This window comes from Typha angustifolia, chromosome 7 (genome assembly GCF_048772165.1).
Source record: "Typha angustifolia cultivar Huaian chromosome 7, ASM4877216v1, whole genome shotgun sequence".
NCBI lineage: Eukaryota > Viridiplantae > Streptophyta > Magnoliopsida > Poales > Typhaceae > Typha > Typha angustifolia.
This window is the reverse complement of record NC_133245.1, coordinates 14,346,977-14,357,890: the sequence shown is the minus strand read 5'-3', so window position 1 is coordinate 14,357,890 and position 10,914 is coordinate 14,346,977. Positions and strand designations below refer to the sequence as shown.

General features: G+C 37.6%; 2 protein-coding genes across 2 annotated transcripts; one reads left to right on the top strand and one right to left on the bottom strand.

The window, feature by feature from the left end:
- Positions 1 to 803: 803 nt before the first annotated feature.
- Positions 804 to 2,756, top strand: LOC140762290 (nicotinamidase 2-like). Its single transcript, XM_073100002.1, has 2 exons — positions 804 to 1,644; positions 2,229 to 2,756. Exon 1 carries the CDS (start codon positions 1,006 to 1,008, stop codon positions 1,618 to 1,620), a length of 615 nt encoding a protein of 204 aa, XP_072956103.1. The 5' UTR covers positions 804 to 1,005; the 3' UTR covers positions 1,621 to 1,644; positions 2,229 to 2,756.
- A 2,369-nt stretch (positions 2,757 to 5,125) lies between these two features.
- LOC140762287 (serine carboxypeptidase-like 34) lies at positions 5,126 to 10,099 on the bottom strand. Its single transcript, XM_073099999.1, has 10 exons — positions 9,713 to 10,099; positions 7,559 to 7,666; positions 7,002 to 7,097; positions 6,817 to 6,909; positions 6,651 to 6,739; positions 6,261 to 6,554; positions 6,040 to 6,176; positions 5,860 to 5,952; positions 5,588 to 5,693; positions 5,126 to 5,495 (listed from the first exon to the last, which is right to left on the bottom strand). Exons 1-10 carry the CDS (start codon positions 10,074 to 10,076, stop codon positions 5,343 to 5,345), a joined length of 1,533 nt encoding a protein of 510 aa, XP_072956100.1. The 5' UTR covers positions 10,077 to 10,099; the 3' UTR covers positions 5,126 to 5,342.
- Between the last annotated feature and the right edge of the window lie 815 nt (positions 10,100 to 10,914).

The following is a 10,914-nucleotide window of genomic DNA, read 5'->3' as shown; positions in this document are numbered from 1 at the left end:
GCTTTGATAGCTTTGCTTTCTGGTTGCCAACTGCTCCTCAGCTCGCATCCAACTTTGCTGGTTTAGAACGCAAAGGAAAAAGAATAGAAAGGAACACTAAAACACTACCTATGAAGAAATGTAAGTTATTGAATCAAAGTTAAATAAAAGTTACTCTTATATATCTTTTTTATCATTGGAGAGCCAAAACACTAAATATGGGTGAGCGAAATGGTCAACTTTCTTTTTTGATGGAAAGACACTTAGGCCTCACTAAATATTTAGCCAACATATAAAATTATTTAATCTAAGCTCTAAGTTATTGTATCATCGAGTCATTACTTTTAGCTAATCACTGATGACCTGCTTCTCTAAATCAAACACTACTGAGCTATTGAACCAAACGGAGCCACCAAGCCAAGCTAAGCAACCGACCATTAAACAACTTGTTGACAAAATATTTAATAATATTAAGAGCAATGGCTATATTTATTCATGTGTTTTGAAATTTTACTCAATTATATATAGGTACCTTTCCAATGGTTAAGGTCATCAGATCGACTCCAACCCCAAATAATATTATAGAAAAATTATTTGATGATTTGATAGCTTAGCTCGATTCGGTTGATAGTCCGTCAATACGATTAACTTGGAAGAACAGCTCGGCAGTGCAGTGGCTTAGAGCAGATCCCGATGATATTTGATTTGGAGCAATTGTTTGGGATCTAAGTACCTCTGTCCAAAAAGGTTGAACTTTTATCTAACTCATATTTAGTATCGAGGCTCACGAATGATTTAAAAAAAGAAGTAATTTCTACCTGAAATCTCTTCTTATTGTTTTGCAAGATAGAGCAAAAGTTGCTCATCTCGATCTCACTGATCTTAAAGAATTCATTTTTTTAGTCTTATTGACAGCAAAATTTTATAGCAAACATGTTCATCGAATTTAAACAGAGCCATTGTGCGGTGGCTTAGAGTATTCTCGTTTGCCAAATCCCAGATCCCAAATCCGCCGCCACGCCACTCATGGCTTCCTCCTCCTCCTCCTCCTCCTACACGAAGTACGAGATCCGCCGCCGCGATCCGAACCCTAGCTCCGCAGCGCTCCTAGTCATCGATATGCAGCGCTACTTCTCCTCCATCGCGGCCCCCATCCTCCCCTCCCTCCTCACCACCGTCGACCTCTGTCGCGCGGCCGGTATCCCCGTCGTCTATACCCGCCACCGCCATCTCTCCCCCTCCGACGGCGGCATGCTCGACGAGTGGTGGGACGGCGACCTCATCTTCGACGGCACCCCGGAAGCCGAGCTCCTCCCCTCGATCGGCCGCGTCCCCGACCAGGACCACGTCGTCGAGAAGTCCACCTATAGCGCCTTCGCCCGCGGCACGAATCTAGAGGAGATGCTCAGGAAGATGGGGGTGGAGGAGGTGATCGTGACGGGGGTGATGACGAACCTTTGCTGCGAGACCACGTCGAGGGACGCCTTCGTGAGGGGGTTTAGGGTGTTCTTCTCCGTCGATGCGACAGCGACGGCGGATAAGGAGCTGCACGAGGCGACGATTAAGAATTTGGCGTATGGTTTCGCATATCTCGTGGACTGCAAAAGGCTTAAGGAAGGGTTTTCTCGATTAAAGGGTTGAGATTGGCGGTGTCGCGTGTTCTTGGTAAGAAATTTTGGTTTTCTTTAAAAATGTTTATTGCATTTCAGTAGTTCCAAATTCCAATTATTGAACATTTAGTGGTTAAATTTCCGTCCGTGCTAATTATGATATGTCGCTCATCTACAAGATTCTGAAAAGGATTTGTAAGACGGATAAATTTCTTACAAGCCTGAATGCGGTATCATGTTGATTTTAGGTTTTATTTAGTCAGATCGGAAAAGAATTAGTAGGACAAGATATGAAACTTGAAAGAGAGAACATTTGGCCTTGTGGTCTTGATTTCGTGAATGCATCAGCAAGGTTAATGCATCTTGGAGATGTTTAAATGTCTATAATCAAATTCAAGGATGCGTAGGGAATCTATGAACTATGATAAGACTAGTTGAGAGCTTGCAGTCTGCAAATTGATGATATAGGAAATTAGCCAGCTACTAAGCACTAACTAGTTTATAGGCTTATAGCTTTCTGTCCTTCCTAAATCAAGATACCAGGGTATGTTATATATCAGAATTGAAAGTCTACTGTATAACTAGAAATTAACAATTATTCAATGTTCTAAACTATCTCTCTTTTTCTCTTTTTTACAGGTTCAGGTTTTGGAACGTTACACATATGGACAAGTTAACAAATTAATGTACATTGTATGCTTTTCTGGCTAAACAGTTTCATGTGAGAGAAAATTTCAAAGACAGTTTTTGTGATTGTACTTATGTACTGTTGGTTGTTGATTATTTAAAACAAAATGTTAGAAGCCTTTGTTGGTGTTTATCTGTGAATTCCATAAAGTCTGTATAATTTTACAGACTTTACAGAATTCCCAGATAAACACCAGCAAAGGCTTGATTATGCTGTTTTCTCCTGAAACACGATGGTGCATATCTTTTGACCTAATTAATTTTGAGCTTTCATATGCTTGAACAATCTTTTTGATTACCACTGTTTAGTGATTGAGTTTAGCTGTGTTGTTACACCATCTTGGAAGGACTGCTCTGTTTAGATATAAAAATATCTATACCTATTTGTGTTGGATAGGTTCTGTTAAGACTTGTGCATGATGAATTCCATGTTGCTCAGTTAGTTTGTGTATCCTATCATACATTTTTAGTATATTAGCATCAAATGAGTGATTATTTTGTTATGCTTTGAAGTATTTTGTTTGGGGTCTCCGGTCCAGAATATGTTACTTTTCTGTTTCTACATGGTATGTATGTATAGGTATGTCTGAGAGGTCTCCTGGTACTGGTAATGTTCTGCACCAATTTCAAAAGAACCCAAGAGGTATTGATCTACTATCTTTTCAATGTCTGATGTAGATACTATTTCTGGCTTAATCTTGTTTGCCAAAAGATATCCTATTTTCCTTTTCATTTCCCTTCCATTTAGTGATTGTTGATCTCTGACGTACTAAAGTAAGACATGTAGCGTTTTTCTAACTGTCTTAGCTCATTTGCAAGCTCACCTGCCAAATAAACATTTATTTTAGCTGTGACATACTACAGTAAGAGATGTGTAGCACTTCTCAATATAGTGATATGTTTATATATATATATATATATAGGTGTCTGAACCTCCTGTAAGCCTGTTGTTTTGCTTAGACAATTAATTTTCCTTCTATTTTATTGCCTTATAATAACTTAGCTCTACCATTGCTTCTAGCTTGTGGACATCTTTGACAGCATGTTTTGTCCGGGCGTCCGGTGTGTTTCTAGCTCATGTAGCCTAAGGCTTGGATTACACCAAACACTCAATTTAGGCTTGGTTAATTCTTCTTGGGTTTGTGGTCCTGTTCTGAGTCTAGACCTCAACTCCAATTGTCCAATACCTTGTAGAAGGCCCAACTTAAGCCCGATCATTTTCGGGCCTGACAATTTGCGTTAGTCTGATATCTATTTGCAGCCATACTGGTGGCAAATCTTCCATTTTTTTTCCCTTTTTCATTTTAAGTCATTAGTGAAGGAGATAGGATTGCATTCGGGCTGTAGGAAAGTTTGTTTTCTTTCTTATTTCTCAAACAAAGTTGTTTTCTTTATTTTGGGAACAACATGCTTACTTATCATCTAAGTTCGACAGAGTATTGGACCATTTTGGATCTTGATATGTTCTTGTTCTCGTGATTCAGCTCCTAACATAAATAAAAACCCTTAGTATTAAGATTGTTTTCTAATTTCTATAGCTTTCCTAAGGCTTTTCTAAGGCATTTTTTGTTGTTGTTGTTGGGTACACCACAAATATTCATTCGGTGAAGGTTTTGCCAAGAAATCTTTGCAAAAGAAGACAGTGGCAAAAGAAAGAAATGCCAGCAGAAAGTGACACCTAATAAATTAGGGTTCATGTATTCAATTTGATTCTTTCCACATAAGCCACCAGAAGGTTCCTTTGACTAATAGAAAATGTCACTTGTGCTGTGATTCTGCTATTAGCTTTCAGGATAATGACCTATCTCCTTGTTTTATATAGCTGGAACATAGAAGTATCGATGATTTATTCTTTGTTTTTGCCCCAGTTCAGAGGATATTGTATCAATATTGTCATTAATCACTAGATAAGACAATTTCACGCGCCGGCAATCAGGAGCAAAATGCTAAAAGGTGGCAAATTTGGAGTAGATTTGCCCACACTTCACCTTATTGCATGAAACATGCTTTCTTCTTTCCCTTCTTTAACTCTAAATAGATGTTTGACGAGCCATTTTATTGGACTTAGCCGGCCATTCATGCAATGAAGATCTTGACTAGACTATCTCTAAGCTGAACATTTTTTTCGCCTTTTATCTATGTCGATTTGTTTGATATTCTGCTACATTTTGTTATTCTAGAAGCTCTCCTTTGGTGAACATCCTTTGTTCACGTAGTGACACTGCTTATCTAGTCCTTTCATTGTCACACAAGATATAATATGTGCCTCACGTGGGGCATTTGAAGTTTGAGATAGGAGTTTTGTATTGGAAGTCCACATACTACCAGTTAGAAAGATTTGGGTGATCAGATTAGGTCTGTAGGTCATTGCGATCACCACAAAGTCCAACACTTGGGTCCCTGAGATTGGTGACAGAGAGAAATTTTAGCTTTCCTTATTGCCATATGGTCCACTTTGGTTGTCTTCTTTATTGTAATGTCTTGAATTAGTTTCTGAATTATAAGAGATAGAATTAAACATCCATGACATTTGGTTAATTGACTCACAAGGGAAAACTCGATAGTGATATTTGATTGTAATCTCTCACGTGAGTGTCAGAACAGTTGGTTCTGTTAAATGAGCTATTTTTAACTTTTGGGGTATAATAGGAGAAGATTAGGGAACTAGAATGGATAACAATTCTGACGGATAAAGTTAGAAAGCCAAGGATTAGTCCATGTTTAACCAACGTATTCCACGGTTAATGTCTGGAATCCAGCAATTCTTCCATCTCATTTGTGTAAGCAAAATAGGAATTATTTGCCACATAACCAAGAAAATTTGGGACTTAGAAATTATGCAGCTTGGATAATATGAAATCAGCCCGAGTTATTTTATTTCTAACTCGTTACGACAATGGAAATGTTTGTATACTTGTCTTGGAAAATTGGCTTGCACCTATTTCCAACATTTTTTCTGTTTGCTTTTCTCAGAGCTATCAAACTTGGGACTAGATGAGGAATAAAAGCTATTGTCTTGAAGAAGACATGTAAATCTAAGCAACAGCTTGTGACAGATGAAGAACACTAATAGAACCCCGAAGCAGGCAACTGTTCATTAGCTAAGAAGTGCTTGATGAGTTGCTCTGCTTGCCTAGGAGCGAATTGAGGAACTTCATGGCCGGCGCCGCGGATAGTAACAAATGTTAGTCCATCAAAGATGATTGTCCATCCACCAACCTAAATGATAATAAGTTTGCATAAATACACAATTTTAATATTCCTCCTGATGTATTTTGAGAGTAGCAAATAGTAGAGTTTTTAAGGCTTACCTGCTGATGATCATACCACGGCTTCCACTCCTGAATAGTTTTGAGGCCAAGCTTGTTCAATGTGTATCTTGTTGAGGTAACTGGAATCCTTCCATCTGTGTCACCACTGCAAAGAAAATTAACCAAATAGGTTGTTCAGAAGAATGTCTTCTGTTTATATAGGATATATCTCCACTGCTTGATATGTTTACAATAGTATCATATCTATTTTCTCCAAAGAGATTTTTATACAATTGTCATTGAAATCTATTCAAATATCATCAATGCTTCACCTGTAAACCCACACCCTGATTCCACCATTGATGAGTTTCCGAATGATCGGTAGCACAGATGCTGGTGCATCGTTCCATTTGGTGATAGCATCACTGTCAACAATATACTTTTAATAAGCCGTGGAAAATGAGTACTTATTCACACAAAAATATCAAAATAAAGATTGATAGTTTTGATACCTGCAGTGAGTCCAATTATATCCTATATGTGTAACATTTGCATGCAGTGCCTTTTGGACGTCATGCCTATTGAAGTACACCTCAGCGTAGTCGGACACACACGGGTCATAGCCTGCCGGCTTCTTAAACCAACCTCTCTGCATTAGAAGAAGTCATTAACACCTTAAACCCCCCCATCTTTACGAGTTCTAATTATTAATAACATCCCAGAGAGAGCTTACAAATTTGGAGAAATGCTTAGGCCGAGCACCTTCAATCCAATAAGACCTTGTTCTAGAGGTAGTGGATGTATTTGTAACGCATGAAGGAGTGTACAAGCTATACATGTTGATGATATCGTAGACAGCAAAGTATTCATTCATTGCAGCATCACAAGCAGGTGTGGAGGGTTCCACACTGAAGTTGCATTTGATCTTGACATCATGGTATACGCGGTCCGAGATGACTGCATGGTCCCAGGCGTAGTCCACCATTCCTGTCTGATCAGTATCATCGTCCATCAACGCGTTCCCTATCTGGATTAATCAGTAAATGTGTAGAAATATCAGAACGGGCACAAAACTCGTTAGAACATGCAATAATAATAATAATAACAACAAATAAATTCTTACCATGAAACCCTTGAAATTTATAAAATTCTCGGGCGATGCCTTCTTGTTTTCGTCGAATATTTTCTCCGAGAGTTGTGGAACGTAATGCCCTAAAAGAGAAATTAAGTTTAACTTAATTAGCTTACAGTATGATGTTGATTAGAGATGATTAAAGCTAATCTTTTACCAGCATAGCTCTCTCCACTGATGTAGAAGTCATGAGACTTATACTGTGGGAACCTCTTGAACCAATTCACAAGGAATGTATAGGAGTCCTCAGCTTTAAATGAGAAATGGGAGTATTAGAGAAGTTAATAACAAAAACCAACACAATTAAGAGACTACATTAGTTGGATTAGCCTCACTAATTACCTGTAATCTTATCACCAAGTTGAAGCAAGTCAGAGCTTGTGTTGGTGTATGAGAACCCCACACCAACAGGAGACTCCAGAAACAGCAAATTAGCCTCTGTAATATGAAAGAAGAAAATATGATATATCTTATTATCAAGTTATTAAAATTTACTTGTAATTTTTAACCACAAGCTGTCAAATATTCCCTCCATTCCGTGGCTTTTAGCTATAATATCTTCAAGTATAAGCTTGAAGGTAATATAAAGAAGGCAAAGGAGACTTTGACTACTTGGATGGTTTTGGAAGAATTGTGGCAGGGAATAGACAAAGCTATCCCATTCAAAGGGTCAGCAAATTGACTGGTCAAAGGAATAAGATAAGATTTCTTTCTCCCTTCACTATAAAGTAATGTTTGTTGACAGGAAATTTTGTGTAGATAATTACTCAGATCCTTGTGCCCTAACTTATGGAAAGCTCCTGATATCTAAGACAATTCTAGGCAGGAATTCTTTAAGTGCAAGTCTCAATTAGTTTATAAGAGCACATAGTTTTGTCCTATAAAATTAGGAGCCTTGCCTTTGTTCCAGGAGTACTTATTGAGTTTGATCTCTGGGACCCCTTTTTGTATCAAGAAAGGGCCAAGCTCCTCAGCCTCTCCATACCCAATAGAAGAACAACCAGGCCCTGAAATAAAAAACTTTGTCAGATTAATATCATATAGGTTATAAGATATATAACTTCTTTTTTGGGGGGGATAGATCATAATAAACCATGCACATATATCATGAGTAGTTTTTACTCTAACCCTCCATGGGAAAATTGAAACAATGACATTTTTTATCATGAGCTGGTAGAACTCCACCATTGAGCTAAGCTATGGTGGTGATGTAATCCTACATATTTGCATCCATTTGTGAGACCCAAATATCAAACTGTGTCCTATTGGAAATAGTAGGGACATGCTAAGATGCCTATTTACTATGTACGACGTGCACTCTTTTAAATACACAAACAGCTCTTTCACTGAACCATCCTGAGAACATGGTCATGGCCCAGAATTTCTATGTTAGGATAGGATGTATTCCAAAATGAAAGTGATGTCTAGCAGAGGAAGATGGATTCCATCTGCCTTGTATCTGTTCTACTATCCAACCTTTCTCACTGGTTAGCACTAGTAATTCTAGTAGATAAGAACATCAAAGTGAATTGTCTTTCTTACCAGAAAAGGCCATCAGAATGAACCAGAACAACAAACACAAAGCAATTGCAGACCACCAATCAGACAAAACCGGCGTAGGACCGACGCAAGATTTCTGTTGTCTTTTATAAAAAGAATCACCAGTTTTTGAGTTAACTGGTTATCTAATAACCACTTAAAACATTTAGAATAGTTGAATAATTTGTTCATTAGTTACAAGCCTTTGTAACCACTTCAATCCATTCACTGAGTTAAGAAGTGGGTGCTGTCAGTGCTGGACCACAAAGCAGGATGATGGCCGTATGGTCCCCTAACCAACTTGTTTATGTTGCATGTCTGAAAGTGCCATATCAGGAAGAAAGGTTTGCCTTTTTGATCTTTTGGTAACTAAAAGATCTGGAAAGTAGTAGTAGTTAAGGGCATTTGTTGTAAGTTATAACTAACTTATGGGTCTTTAACCAACGAACTAACTAACAGATTAAAGTTAGATGCCTGCTTCCCATGCACACCTACAAAGAGACTGCTGACAAAGAGCTTTAGCCCATGCCAAGAAGTTGTAGAGGATCACAATATTAAATAGTGTTAATTATATCTTTCCACTAATGCTCATTTTCATATAAACAATATTTTTTTAATGAAAAGATAACTAATGAAAGAGACATTTCGAAGATTTTGGCACAGAATATAATGAGGGGGAAGTCTGAATTTAATTATTTATAACAAATATGAAGTCAAAAGTGAAGCTTAGATGGGTAAGAGAGAGAGAGAGAGAGAGAGAGAGAGAGAGAGAGAGAGAGAGGAGTCAAATGTTTAACTTTGCTTGGAAAGTAGCCAAACAATTGCAGATCCCGGGGAGGATAACACACTGGAAAATGGAATAAGGAATTAGCAGCTGACCACCACTAGGAACAAATATTAAACAAACTACCACTGGGTGATCCTCTGGTAAGCAGAGTACTGGTTGACCCAAAATGACAAAAGACCAAATTAAGGTATACCATCCTTTTCAAACAGGTCACAAGAGTAATAGTGGTCCGGCCCAATGAGCCATGTATGGATATGATGGATTCCAGGACCATGAGCACCAGCAGGAACAATTACAGTTACAATCTCTAGCTTGATCACTGAGTGTTTGAAGAATGAGTTAAAAGTTCATTGAATGAAAAGTATATAGCCCTGTTCAATTAACATGATGGTTTCTTGGCCATTGTTGACCAATATGGGATATGAGACAAGGATTTAATTATTAGTTAGGTGCAACCCCCTCTTGGTGCATGCTCTCTAATCTAACATAAATGAAGACAATAATGTTTTAAGACTAGTTTCTTTTAACTAGCATCCCAAGAAAAGACACCCTGTACTTAGCTTGAGCAATAATATACTCAATACACTCAGTTCTAGCTCCCTAACAAGCTAATGGAAATAGAAAAAGAAAACTTCCATTCATCTTAGATAGAAATTGAGAGGCATAACGAAACATAAAAGAACAGATAGATGAGTATAATTTTCTCTGAATTATGTAGCACAAGTACCTCCATTTAGCCACAGCACAAGAGGTTTCTTCCCAACATCATGAGTGGCCTCAAAGAACCAGTAGAAGAGAGCCCGTCCATGGCTGGCATTAACCGTCACGTACCCGGCGTACTGCCGGAAATTTACGGCCGGCTGACCGGGGAGCCGGACCACGCGGTCGGCCTCTTGTTGTTTTAGGATCTCTGGATCGAATCTATATGACTCAGATAGAGAACAGCTATAGGAGAAGAAGAGGAGGAGAGCGAGAGAGAAGGAAGAGAAGGATGAGCAGGAGGAGAAGACACCCATATTTGGTGAGCTATTAGTGTCCTTTAACGACTTACAAAGAGAGCCTTTGGATGTCATATTTATAGATGCAGCCATTAGTCCTTGTTCTATGTCTCACCTTTTAGTGATGAATGATAAATGCAGGGTAAAAGATCCCAATTTTTATTACAAGGTCTGGTTGATACTTTCAATGTGACCTTATAAAATGTTTTGTAATAGAGATATTGATTAAAATCTTAATTACTCTCATTTATTGGCCTCCCTGTCATTTGAAAGGATCCTTCTCTTTTAAGAAGGACCCACCATACTTCCTGAACCAATTGCATTAAATTTTTAGAAGGATTTGTGTCCTCCTCCCATTTGTACATATCCTGTTCATAAATAGATTAGAATAAAAATGATTACTTATAAACAATTAGAATGATTACTATAAATTAGCCGGCTAATTGTAAGGTTTGGCTTCACTCCCTCGGACAACTACGCAACAACAAATAAGTGATTGATGGATAGTGCTCGTTTGCTTGTACAGTTTGGTTGATAGATTTAATTTTCTCGGTTGCTTAATATCAGTATCTTAGGATAAAAGCATAATTTTTATAGATTTGTTTGACCGAACTAAATCTATTTTTAAAATTATTTACCAGAAGGAATAGCACTCATACTTAAATACTAAAATGAATTTATTTTACTGTGTCTCATTTAAAACTAGCATGCCGATAAAATTAATATTTTTTAAGTAAAATGTTAATCTTCTTTTTTTAAGTTTAAGGAGGTCTTTACTTAGAAAATTGTTAATATTATTAACTTTTTAATTTTAGATAAATAAAACGCTTAACAGTTAAATGTTTTAGATATGGATACAGTAAAATAGACAATTTTTAGTATTTAAATTTAGGTGTTGCCTATTTTGATAAATGAAATATAGCTAGTTTGG